The 14,243-nt window shown below is 40.5% G+C and overlaps 1 protein-coding gene across 1 annotated transcript in view; it reads left to right on the plus strand.

The window, feature by feature from the left end:
* LOC139748641 (midasin) overlaps window positions 1–14,243 on the plus strand; it is a 355,039-nt gene that overhangs the window by 16,197 nt on the left and 324,599 nt on the right. Inside the window, exons 2-3 of the mRNA XM_071661871.1 lie at window positions 1,307–1,483; window positions 12,782–12,883. Coding sequence (XP_071517972.1) covers window positions 1,307–1,483; window positions 12,782–12,883 — 279 coding nt within the window. The remainder of the gene's footprint in view (window positions 1–1,306; window positions 1,484–12,781; window positions 12,884–14,243) is intronic.

Below are 14,243 nucleotides of genomic sequence, written 5' to 3' on the forward strand. Positions count from 1 at the left end.
ATAACACAGATGACTACCACATGTTTAGAATTGATTACACAGTGGGGACCCCTTGTATAATGCAGGTGACTACCACATGTTTAGAATTGATTTCACAGTGGACTGGAACTATGTAGAGTGGCACCTTCTGTTAGCACATGATATTTCATGTCACAAAGGGGACTTGGTTGTGGAATGAGTAAATCATTATAATCTGTGGAGATTTATCTCCAAAAAATATGTTTATATTGGTTTTATAAACAAGACAACTGTATTGATTCACTGTACTTAGATGTACAATTTAGACTAAAGTAATGATGGATACTTTTGTAGCACTTGAAGTGCTAGGAGTTTCATGTGAACTCCATTACCCTTGCAAGTGCCAGATTTTGGGAGTTGTTTGATTATGTCATTTACTAAAAATGTAATAACACAGCTTATCTGAAAATTTACCTAAAATTTACCTGTTGGGGCTCACTCATAATTGATATGGATGACTGGAACAAGAGTTTGTCAATATCCTTAGATTGTATAGTTAACTTTTCAAGTCTTTGATTTCTGTATTATGAGACTTTATATAAATTCAATTAGCATGCCAGGTACATCTCTTAATTTGCCTTACTTCCATGGATCTTTCCGTTGGTCTGTGATTGTTTGTATATATCCTCTTGCTTTTTAGCACATGCAGATGATGTAATGTACTCACCAAAAGATTAAGTTTCAAATGCAAGAGAAAATGTATTCTATGGCTTTGTCAGTGATCACATATGATTTAGGTTGTTATCCTTTGAACAAGAACTCACTTGGAGGCAGTCTTCAAGGCAGGTAAGCATATTGACAAGTTTTTGAAGAGGGATACCATTGTATGTGATTCATTGCATTTTCTTATATATACTCTTTCCATTTGCTGCCAGTTATTATGAATATGTTTAAAGCAGTAAGGGTTGACAGAGAAACTTTTTAGAAGGTGCTACACATATACTGTCTAGGGGAAAGCTGGTAGAAGCAGTGAGTAAATTTTATTAAAAGAGTGGTGCACAAGTGAATAGGAAGAGTGGAGGGTTAGTAATTCTCCCACTTGCTAGTAGTCACTCTTTTTACACTTTATTTCACGTTCTTTTAATTATACACTTGCCTTTATATTTGGTTTGGATGTGATGTTTTTGTAGAGTGCAATAACAGCATCACTTGGTTTTTGCCTTAATGGTTTTATAAGTTTTCTGTTGACTGTTTTGATTAACTGTGCTGCTCTTTTTAAGCTTTTGGACTGTTAGAGAAAATATCTGTATCAGTGCTGGTTTTTATGTGTTTTTCTCTCTCCCAACAGAAGGAGGGTTGTTTAGTAACTCTACCATCCACTGACCGTAACCTAGAGGGAGTATCTCTGGCAGTGTGTCGAGGTCATCCAGTATTAATAGAGGGAGCTGTCGGAAGTGGGAAAACATCACTTGTGGAGCATCTGGCTCGTGTCACTGGACGATTGAAAGCCCCAATTTTGACAAAGGTAATGCTATATGTTATTCTAATGCATCATCTTGAAACAGGAGTTGATATGCGAACTTAACAGTTGAAGAAGAAAGCCTTGACACTAGCAACAGAGCCCACTTGTTGGTTTTGCTTTCACATCAAAGCTCAAACTTCTCTTTTCCTGTTGGATAGTTGCAGTGGAAAAGCTTATCTAATGAAGGTTAACCAGTATAGCAACTTTGAAAAATCCTTTGTTGCCGGCTTTGGTATCCTGCATGCTTGTTATTGCATTGAGACTTGATCTCAAATTTATCCTGTTTCTGGATTTTCTCTCCCTTAGTTCCCTTGTATCTAGCTGTTTGTCTGATTGGCCCATGTTGTGTAATTTTCATGGACCTACCACTCCATTCCCAACCGAAAGTTATGGCTCCCGTTCTTCAGCTGTTCATTCATATTCTGAGGGCTACAGTTTGAATTCGTTTTCTTCTTACATATCTGCTTTATTATCTTGCAATCTGTGCTGTAATACATCTACTTTGTGAATTCAAATTTGATAAGATTTTCTACTGAGGTAAATGTTTTTTTTTTTTTTTTTTTTTTTTTTTTTTTTTTTTTTTTTTTTTTTGCTGTCTCCCGCGTTTGCGAGGTAGCGCAAGGAAACAGACGAAGAAATGGCCCAACCCACCCCCATACACATGTATATACATACGTCCACACACGCAAATATACATACCTACACAGCTTTCCATGGTTTACCCCAGACGCTTCACATGCCTTGATTCAATCCACTGACAGCACGTCAACCCCGGTATACCACATCGCTCCAATTCACTCTATTCCTTGCCCTCCTTTCACCCTCCTGCATGCTCAGGCCCTGATCACACAAAATCTTTTTCACTCCATCTTTCCACCTCCAATTTGGTCTCCCTCTTCTCCTCGTTCCCTCCACCTCCGACACATATATTCTCTTGGTCAATCTTTCCTCACTCATTCTCTCCATGTGCCCGAACCATTTCAGAACACCCTCTTCTGCTCTCTCAACCACGCTCTTTTTATTTCCACACATCTCTCTTACCCTTACATTACTTACTCGATCAAACCACCTCACACCACACATTGTCCTCAAACATCTCATTTCCAGCACATCCATCCTCCTGCGCACAACTCTATCCATAGCCCACGCCTCGCAACCATACAACATTGTTGGCACCCCTATTCCTTCAACCATACCCATTTTTGCTTTCCGAGATAATGTTCTCGACTTCCACACATTCTTCAAGGCTCCCAGAATTTTCGCCCCCTCCCCCACCCTATGATCCACTTCCGCTTCCATGGTTCCATCCGCTGCCAGATCCACTCCCAGATATCTAAAACACTTCACTTCCTCCAGTTTTTCTCCATTCAAACTCACCTCCCAATTGACTTACCCTCAACCCTACTGTACCTAATAACCTTGCTCTTATTCACATTTACTCTTAACTTTCTTCTTTCACACACTTTACCAAACTCAGTCACCAGCTTCTGCAGTTTCTCACATGAATCAGCCACCAGCGCTGTATCATCAGCGAACAACAACTGACTCACTTCCCAAGCTCTCTCATCCCCAACAGACTTCATACTTGCCCCTCTTTCCAAAACTCTTGCATTCACCTCCCTAACAACCCCATCCATAAACAAATTAAACTACCATGGAGACATCACACACCCCTGCCGCAAACCTACATTCACTGAGAACCAATCACTTTCCTCTCTTCCTACACGTACACATGCCTTACATCCTCGATAAAAACTTTTCACTGCTTCTAACAACTTGCCTCCCACACCATATATTCTTAATACCTTCCACAGAGCATCTCTATCAACTCTATCATATGCCTTCTCCAGATCCATAAATGCTACATACAAATCCATTTGCTTTTCTAAGTATTTCTCACATACATTCTTCAAAGCAAACACCTGAGCCACACATCCTCTACCACTTCTGAAACCACACTGCTCTTCCCCAATCTGATGCTCTGTACATGCCTTCACCCTCTCAATCAATATCCTCCCATATAATTTACCAGGAATACTCAACAAACTTATACCTCTGTAATTTGAGCACTCACTCTTATCCCCTTTGCCTTTGTACAATGGCACTATGCACACATTCCGCCAATCCTCAGGCACCTCACCATGAGTCATACATACATTAAATAACCTTACCAACCAGTCAACAATACAGTCACCCCCTTTTTTAATAAATTCCACTGCAATACCATCCAAACCTGCTGCCTTGCCGGCTTTCATCTTCCGCAAAGCTTTTACTACCTCTTCTCTGTTTACCAACTCATTTTCCCTAACCCTCTCACTTTGCACACCACCTCGACCAAAACACCCTATATCTGCCACTCTATCATCAAACACATTCAACAAACCTTCAAAATACTCACTCCATCTCCTCCTCACATCACCACTACTTGTTATCACCTCCCCATTTGCGCCCTTCACTGAAGTTCCCATTTGCTCCCTTGTCTTACGCACTTTATTTACCTCCTTCCAGAACATCTTTTTATTTATATTTTATTTATTATACTTTGTCGCTGTCTCCCGCGTTTGCGAGGTAGCGCAAGGAAACAGACGAAAAAAATGGCCCAACCCCCCCCATACACCTGTATATACATACGTCCACACACGCAAATATACATACCTACACAGCTTTCCATGGTTTACCCCAGACGCTTCACATGCCTTGATTCAATCCACTGACAGCACGTCAACCCCGGTATACCACATCGCTCCAATTCACTCTATTCCTTGCCCTCCTTTCACCCTCCTGCATGTTCAGGCCCCGATCACACAAAATCTTTTTCACTCCATCTTTCCACCTCCAATTTGGTCTCCCTCTTCTCCTCGTTCCCTCCACCTCCGACACATATATCCTCTTGGTCAATCTTTCCTCACTCATTCTCTCCATGTGCCCAAACCACTTCAAAACACCCTCTTCTGCTCTCTCAACCACGCTCTTTTTATTTCCACACATCTCTCTTACCCTTACGTTACTCACTCGATCAAACCACCTCACACCACGCATTGTCCTCAAACATCTCATTTCCAGCACATCCATCCTCCTGCGCACAACTCTATCCATAGCCCACGCCTCGCAACCATACAACATTGTTGGTACCACTATTCCTTCAAACATACCCATTTTTGCTTTCCGAGATAATGTTCTCGACTTCCACACATTCTTCAAGGCCCCCAGAATTTTCGCCCCCTCCCCCACCCTATGATCCACTTCCGCTTCCATGGTTCCATCCGCTGCCAGATCCACTCCCAGATATCTAAAACACTTCACTTCCTCCAGTTTTTCTCCATTCAAACTCACCTCCCAATTGACTTGACCCTCAACCCTACTGTACCTAATAACCTTGCTCTTATTCACATTTACTCTTAACTTTCTTCTTCCACACACTTTACCAAACTCAGTCACCAGCTTCTGCAGATTCTCACATGAATCAACCACCAGCGCTGTATCATCAGCGAACAACAACTGACTCACTTCCCAAGCTCTCTCATCCCCAACAGACTTCATACTTGCCCCTCTTTCCAAAACTCTTGCATTTACCTCCCTAACAACCCCATCCATAAACAAATTAAACAACCATGGAGACATCACACACCCCTGCCGCAAACCTACATTCACTGAGAACCAATCACTTTCCTCTCTTCCTACACGTACACATGCCTTACATCCTCGTTAAAAACTTTTCACTGTTTCTAACAACTTTCCTCCCACACCATATATTCTTAATACCTTCCACAGAGCATCTCTATCAACTCTATCATATGCCTTCTCCAGATCCATAAATGCTACATACAAATCCATTTGCTTTTCTAAGTATTTCTCACATACATTCTTCAAAGCAAACACCTGAGCCACACATCCTCTACCACTTCTGAAACCACACTGCTCTTCCCCAATCTGATGCTCTGTACATGCCTTCACCCTCTCAATCAATACCCTCCCATATAATTTACCAGGAATACTCAACAAACTTATACCTCTGTAATTTGAGCACTCACTCTTATCCCCTTTGCCTTTGTACAATGGCACTATGCACGCATTCTGCCAATCCTCAGGCACCTCACCATGAGTCATACATACATTAAATAACCTTACCAACCAGTCAACAATACAGTCACCCCCTTTTTTAATAAATTCCACTGCAATACCATCCAAACCTGCTGCCTTGCCGGCTTTCATCTTCCGCAAAGCTTTCACTACCTCTTCTCTGTTTACCAAATCATTTTCCCTAACCCTCTCACTTTGCACACCACCTCGACCAAAACACCCTATATCTGCCACTCTATCATCAAACACGTTCAACAAACCTTCAAAATACTCACTCCATCTCCTTCTCACATCACCACTACTTGTTATCACCTCCCCATTTGCGCCCTTCACTGAAGTTCCCATTTGCTCCCTTGTCTTACGCACTTTATTTACCTCCTTCCAGAACATCTTTTTATTCTCCCTAAAATTTAATGATACTCTCTCACCCCAACTCTCATTTGCCCTTTTTTTCACCTCTTGCACCTTTCTCTTGACCTCCTGTCTCTTTCTTTTATACATCTCCCACTCAGTTGCATTTTTTCCCTGCAGAAATCGTCCAAATGCCTCTCTCTTCTCTTTCACTAATACTCTTACTTCTTCATCCCACCACTCACTACCCATTCTAATCAACCCACCTCCCACTCTTCTCATGCCACAAGCATCTTTTGCGCAATCCATCACTGATTCCCTAAATAGATCCCATTCCTCCCCCACTCCCCTTACTTCCATTGTTCTCACCTTTTTCCATTCTGTACTCAGTCTCTCCTGGTACTTCCTCACACAGGTCTCCTTCCCAAGCTCACTTACTCTCACCACCCTCTTCACCCCAACATTCACTCTTCTTTTCTGAAAACCCATACAAATCTTCACCTTAGCCTCCACAAGATAATGATCAGACATCCCTCCAGTTGCACCTCTCAGCACATTAACATCCAAAAGTCTCTCTTTCGCACGCCTGTCAATTAACACGTAATCCAATAACGCTCTCTGGCCATCTCTCCTACTTACATAAGTATACTTATGTATATCTCGCTTTTTAAACCAGGTATTCCCAATCATCAGTCCTTTTTCAGCACATAAATCTACAAGCTCTTCACCATTTCCATTTACAACACTGAACACCCCATGTATACCAATTATTCCCTCAACTGCCACATTACTCACCTTTGCATTCAAATCACCCATCACTATAACCCAGTCTCGTGCATCAAAACCACTAACACACTCATTCAGCTGCTCCCAAAACACTTGCCTCTCATGATCTTTCTTCTCATGCCCAGGTGCATATGCACCAATAATCACCCACCTCTCTCCATCAACTTTCAGTTTTACCCATATTAATCGAGAATTTACTTTCTTACATTCTATCACATACTCCCACAACTCCTGTTTCAGGAGTATTGCTACTCCTTCCCTTGCTCTTGTCCTCTCACTAACCCCTGACTTTACTCCCAAGACATTCCCAAACCACTCTTCCCCTTTACCCTTGAGCTTCGTTTCACTCAGAGCTAAAACATCCAGGTTCTTTTTATTCTCCCTAAAATTTAATGATACTCTCTCACCCCAACTCTCATTTGCCCTTTTTTCCCCTCATGCACCTTTCTCTTAACCTCCTGTCTCTTTCTTTTATACATCTCCCACTCAATTTCATTTTTTCCCTGCAAAAATCGTCCAAATGCCTCTCTCTTCTCTTTCACTAATACTCTTACTTCTTCATGTTTAGTTAATTTTGATGTCTGAAAAACTATTCCCCCCCCTCCTCTCTCTCTCTCTCTTGATGACTGTAAAATACCACTAAACATAGTGAATATTCTTCATGTTACTGAAACCTGTGTTTTCATTGTTATAGTACTGGTGTGTCATTGTTAGAGTCATGTCCACTTGTGTTCTCAGTGTTGTGAAGGTATGTGTTTTAACCCTCTAACCTCTTAGTAAAGTTTACTATCCATGGCTCTGTGATAATTTTTTTTTAAGTTGTATGAAGACCATTTTTTTCTCAACTTGCACGAAGAAAATATTTTAGTTGAAGTTGTGTGAAGACCATTTTTTATTCATGTAGAATGAGAAATGGATAATATAAGAGCAAATTTAGCCTTGTAAAGTTCATGGACAAGCTGCTGTGCTATCAGTACTGGAGACAACAATGGACAGTGTTACTGCCACACTTGTCTTAAGGTGATTATTTACTACTTGATATATTTGTTTATTATTCTTGATCGACATTTCCCGCATCAGCAAAGTAGCGCCAGGATACAGATGAAGAATGGCCCATCCACTTATATACACATATTTATTTATTTCATTTTGCTTTGTCTCTGTCTCCCGCGTTAGCGAGGTAGCACAAGGAAACAGACGAAAGAATGGCCCAACCCCCCACATACACATGTATATACATACACGTCCACACAAGCAAATATGCATACCTATACATCTCAACGTATACATATAATCCACACACAGACATATACATATATACACATGTACATAATTCATACTGTCTGCCTTTAGTCATTCCCATCGCCACCTTGCCACACATGAAATAACAACCCCCTCCCCCCCTCGTGTGCGAGTTTTTTTTTTTTTTTATACTTTGTCGCTGTCTCCCGCGTTTGCGAGGTAGCGCAAGGAAACAGACGAAAGAAATGGCCCAACCCCCCCCGCCATACACATGTATATACATACGTCCACACACGCAAATATACATACCTACACAGCTTTCCATGGTTTACCCCAGACGCTTCACATGCCTTGATTCAATCCACTGACAGCACGTCAACCCCGGTATACCACATCGCTCCAATTCACTCTATTCCTTGCCCTCCTTTCACCCTCCTGCATGTTCAGGCCCCGATCACACAAAATCTTTTTCACTCCATCTTTCCACCTCCAATTTGGTCTCCCTCTTCTCCTTGCTCCCTCCACCTCCGACACATATATCCTCTTGGTCAATCTTTCCTCACTCATCCTCTCCATGTGCCCAAACCACTTCAAAACACCCTCTTCTGCTCTCTCAACCACGCTCTTTTTATTTCCACACATCTCTCTTACCCTTACGTTACTCACTCGATCAAACCACCTCACACCACACATTGTCCTCAAACATCTCATTTCCAGCACATCCATCCTCCTGCGCACAACTCTATCCATAGCCCACGCCTCGCAACCATACAACATTATTGGAACCACTATTCCTTCAAACATACCCATTTTTGCTTTCCGAGATAATGTTCTCGACTTCCACACATTCTTCAAGGCCCCCAGAATTTTCGCCCCCTGCCCCACCCTATGATCCACTTCCGCTTCCATGGTTCCATCCGCTGCCAGATCCACTCCCAGATATCTAAAACACTTCACTTCCTCCAGTTTTTCTTCATTCAAACTCACCTCCCAATTGACTTGACCCTCATCCCTACTGTACCTAATAACCTTGCTCTTGTGCGAGGTAGTGCTAGGAAAAGACAACAAAGGCCCCATTCGTTCACACTCAGTCTCTAGCTGTCATGTAATAATGCACCGAAACCACAGCTCCCTTTCCACATCCAGGCCCCACAGAACATTCCATGGTTTAACCCAGACGCTTCACATGCCCTGGTTCACTCCATTGACAGCATGTTGACCCTGGTATACCACATCATTCCAATTCACTCTATTCCTTGCACACCTTTCACCCTCCTGCATGTTCAGGCCCCGATCACTCAAAATCTTTTTCACTCCATCTTTCCACCTCCAATTTGGTCTCCCACTTCTCCTCGTTACCTCCACTTCTGACACATATATCCTCTTGGTCAATCTTTCCTCACTCATTCTCTCCATGTGACCAGACCATTTCAAAACACCCTCTTCTGCTCTCTCAACCACACTCTTTTTATTACCACACATCTCTCTGACCCTATTATTACTTACTCGATCAAACATCCTCACACCACATATTGTCCTCAGATATCTCATTTCCAACACATCCACCCTCCTGCGCACAACTCTATCCATAGCCCACGCCTCGCACCCATACAACATTGTTGGAACCACTATTCCCTCAAACATACCCATTTTTGCTTTCCGAGATAATGTTCTTGACTTCCACACATTCTTCAAGGCTCCCATAATTTTCGCCCCCTCCCCCACCCTATGACTCACTTCCATTTCCATGGTTCCATCCGCTGCCAAATCCACTCCCAGATATCTAAAACACTTTACTTCCTCCAGTTTTTCTCCATTCAAACTTACCTCCCAATTAACTTGACCCTCAACCCTACTGTACCTAATAACCTTGCTCTTATTCACATTTACTCTCAACTTTCTTCTTTCACACACTTTACCAAACTCAGTCATCAGCTTCTGCAGTTTCTCACATGAATCAGCCACCAGCGCTGTATCATCAGCGAACAACAACTGACTCATATATATATACATAAATGTCCATATATTCACATATACATATCAGCATATAGACATATACATAGATATGCATACACATACACAGACATATACATATATACGCATGTACATATTTACACTTGTATGTATGTCTGTGTATGTATATGTATGTATACGTTGAAATTTATAGATATGTATATGTGCGTTTTTGGGCATTTATGTATATACATGTGTATGTGGGTGGGTTGGGCTATTCTTTTGCCTATTTCCTTGCACAATGTCATTAATGCCAGAGACAGCGACTAAGTATAATAAATATAGAAAATACTTTATGAGTAGTATTCATACTGTTAGTGTAATATACCAGTAGGAATAGGGAAATGCTTGTTTTAATGGCATTATCTTTACAAATTGTGATACCTCCACTGATCTTGTAATACCTCCATGGTCTTTTATCTTCACAAACTGTGATAACTCCAGTGGTCTTTTCAGTTTTTCATCTTTGTTGCCTGGGAATTAATCAGATTCCATCAAGTTCAGATAAGCAAGAGTGGCTGTTTTACCTTGTCAGTGTCACATAGAGTTGCCACTGATTTTTTACCATTTTCTGAAAGTTCTCGAGCATGTGAAGTGAGTGGAGCATTAGTGCTGTATAGTACTCCAGGTCTCCACCTTCTTTCCGCAGTCTCAAGAGGTGCTTTTGCTGCTGCATTTTCATTTCACATACTGTTCTTGGATGTCAAATAAAGTTTCAGTGTCTTCTTATAGATAATAGATTCTTCCTGACTGTTTTGTGGAGATTAACCGAATATTTTCCAAAATGAACTTCAGAGCACTCTGATGACCTGTATAACTTTAAATCAGACTCCTCCACAGTCTTTTTCATTTCATCAGTCTGAGCTGTTAAAACTGTAAAATGAAGACACAGGTACGATATTGGATCTCCATTACTGATGATTCATCAGAAAATGCAAAGTCAGACCTTTGTGCTATACACAACCAAAAAAAGTACATCTCTCTCTAGATATGCTTTTGATTTGGCTCAGAGTCCACCCTCTTTACCAGTGTTGGCAGTTTCATGTGTTTTTTTTTGCCATCTTCAGTTCTTTGATACCATTATACTATACGCTGTTAGTCATCGGCACCTGCCTGCCGTGAGAATACTTCTTAGTTTCATTGATTTGATGGAAGCACTCCTTTCATTTTAGACCTGATCTTTATCCTATGCTCATCCTTTCCAACATACTAGTCACCAAAGAAAATCCATCTTGCATCCTTTGTACCATTTTTGAGTTTTTTCTTTCCTCTTTCACCTGGGCAATGGAATGTGAAGATGAATCAGATTCAAGCGTAGATGCTAAAGGAATAGAGGAAGAGATCCATTGAGGGAGGACTACAGAGGTTTCTGAAAATGTAGATGCTGAAGACAGTGGAAGTGCAGAAAATGTAGAAGATGGCAGAGTTGTAAATGCAGTCTTTGTTATTTCTTGAAGGTGGAAAGAAGTCTGTAATCCAATGTTTAGACATATCATATCAAGGAAGTGGCTACACTGTCTCTGAAGTCACATGCAAATTGTCATTGAAAGTGAATTTGAACAAACAAGTTGATGAATGATATGAATTACTGGAATGATTATTTAAGGTTTATTTTAATTATCCACATTCCACCACAGTTCACAAATCATCACAATACACGCTCTGTCACAGTCCTCCTAAGTTCAGAATTGGAAGGAATTATTGATGTTTTTGCCGTGGATTCTTTCACAGAACTCTTTTTTTCTTCTTCTGTTGGAGGCTCTAGTCATGGCCAAAAGTCCACATCAAGGCTAGATCTTAATTGAAATATAGAGATGATTATGAAAGGAAAAAAGACGGCACAAGGGAAAGGATTTATGAATTTTTGAGGAATTGGGAAATGTGTCTTTTAAAACTTGTTTGGTTGTAGTAATTGGTAAATATATGAGAGGGTAGAGAGTTCCAGTGCTTTGAGTTTTAGGGAAAGAAACTGCTATCAACACAGCCCATCCTTGAGTTTCTAATGGCCACACAGTTATCATGTGATGCAGTGGCTTGCATGGCACAAGTGGATCAAGTTTGGAAGTTAGTTTAAAATGGTAGCTTCCACTTTTGACCTTTCTGGAGGAGATTTGCAGTAGAGGTCTTTGGCACACTCCTCTAACATAGCATCTGTTAATGGTACCTTACTGTAGATGTCCAAGGTTGAATTGGAATGCCTATGGGGCTACGGCTATTTGGGCTGTGGACATCGGCATGCTAAAGATGACTTAAGGTAATGATTTTGCTTTTCTTATCCCTTTGACAAGTTTTTTTTGTAGTCTTCCACCTCCAGGATGGTATATTATCATGGCTTATGTGATGAAGTAACCCCGGAGAAAAACTGTTACTCTTATTTTCATTTCCTACCCCTCCTTCCTTTCTCTTTACAAAAACCTTTCTGTCAACCTCCAATGACCACCACTGGGATGATTTGTATGTTTTTAGAATGATCAATTAGCACTGAGGAACAGGGGACACCAATATCTTTACTGAATAGGGGTAACATTGGCTAAAGGGTAGACTCAAGTTGAGTCAGTTTTTTTTTACCACTAAATGCATGGTTAATGAAGGGTGAGAGGCATTTACCTCATGGGAAGGTAGGGGATCAGAGGTTTCTAACCCCCATATATCTGGTAGAAGCTCTCATGGCCTCGCAGTGCAAAGCCTGAGAGAGAGAGAGTTTTTCACCTTCAAACCTTTTGTGTTCTTACAATATTAAACAGTAAAGTTGTGAGATTACTATGTTAGTATTTCTTAACTAGTGAATTTGTATATGCAAAATTTTAACTTTTTTGCCTTTGTAAACAGGTTCAGCTTGGAGATCAGACAGACAGCAAGACTCTTCTTGGCACCTACTGCTGCACGGAGACACCTGGAGAGTTTGTTTGGAGACCAGGATCGCTTGCACAAGTAATGCTTCTTATGTCATTCTGGTTAAAATTTTCATATTTTATAAGAAGTATGATTGATTGGAAAGGAAGGTTGAAAGCAGTTGTAGATTGCTTCTAAGAGAAATACCACAAAACACAATGAAGGGCTTCAGTTGAGGAGTACAGCCAGTAGATAAAATAAGTGTTTTAAATTATTTCAAGACAAAATTGCTAAATTTTACCATTTTTGTTCATAATACGTTGTTGGTTTTGTGAATGTGAATGCGTGTTGAGGAATATAAGCAGTGTCAAAGATTAAAAGCACTGATGTAGATTTGAGGAATGCTTTAATAGATTGAAAGTAGGGAATGTTGCTTGATGCAGATGGTGATTTGAGAAAATCACAATAGGCATACAACTTTAAACAACTGGTAAGGATATTTGATGTCTTTAAGAAAAAGTAATATAACATGAATTCAGTTAAAACCTACATATTTGGTTTTGAATAGGAACTTGAAGTGAAAACAATGCTGGGTAGATTTGTGAAAAAACTAAGGCATTTTCTGCTATTTACTGCACACTTCATTTTATCTGTAAATATCTGGAAATTCTCCAAATATGTTTGGCTATTGTTTATTAATTTTAGTGAATCTACAAGTTATATTGACAATCAGTTGCAGAATTCTTGTGAGTGAAATTTATTACAGAGGTTGAATGACTTCAACTAAGTTGGGAATTAAGCATGTACTGGAACAATGATATATCTGTTGTTGAACTTAACATTGTTGCTCACTGCTCACAATATTTCATGCATTCACTGAACACGAGATAAGCTGATTGCAAGAGATTAGTTAGGTATAGCTAAAAAAGCTCTTCAGTGTTTATTCATATGCAGAGCAAAGGTGTTACAGAGTCCACACTTACTACATGTAGGGAGAGAGTACCTTTCATTCTGTTAGTCCTGTTAGTTAGTCTGTTAGTTAGAATGTTTATAGCCAGTAAAAGGATTATCCCAGATGCTTAACTCTCCCCATCCCCTATGACAGGCCGTGTGACCGAACATAAGGTTGCCAACTATACCCTGCTTCTTACCATACTGTTATTTGTGGCTATTTTTGTGCTGATTTCCTGTTGAGGTGTAAAAGAGTTTAGATTGAAATATAGAGGAGAATTCTTCCTTTAGTTCTCTTTTGGTGGTTTTATCTTCATCAGTCACTGTAATATTGATTATTTCTCTACTGTATATCCATTTTAAGTGCAAGCTGTGCCAGTTAGTGTCTCCTTCCCATTCTTTTGTTGATTGGTAAGTTAGCCCATTTCTTTTGTATAATATAAGGAGCCCTAGTTGCCCTGTATTTTCCATCCAGCCTATAGGTATAATTGCTACTTCAGATTTCCTC

This window comes from Panulirus ornatus, chromosome 5 (genome assembly GCF_036320965.1).
Source record: "Panulirus ornatus isolate Po-2019 chromosome 5, ASM3632096v1, whole genome shotgun sequence".
In the NCBI taxonomy this organism is placed as follows: domain Eukaryota; kingdom Metazoa; phylum Arthropoda; class Malacostraca; order Decapoda; family Palinuridae; genus Panulirus; species Panulirus ornatus.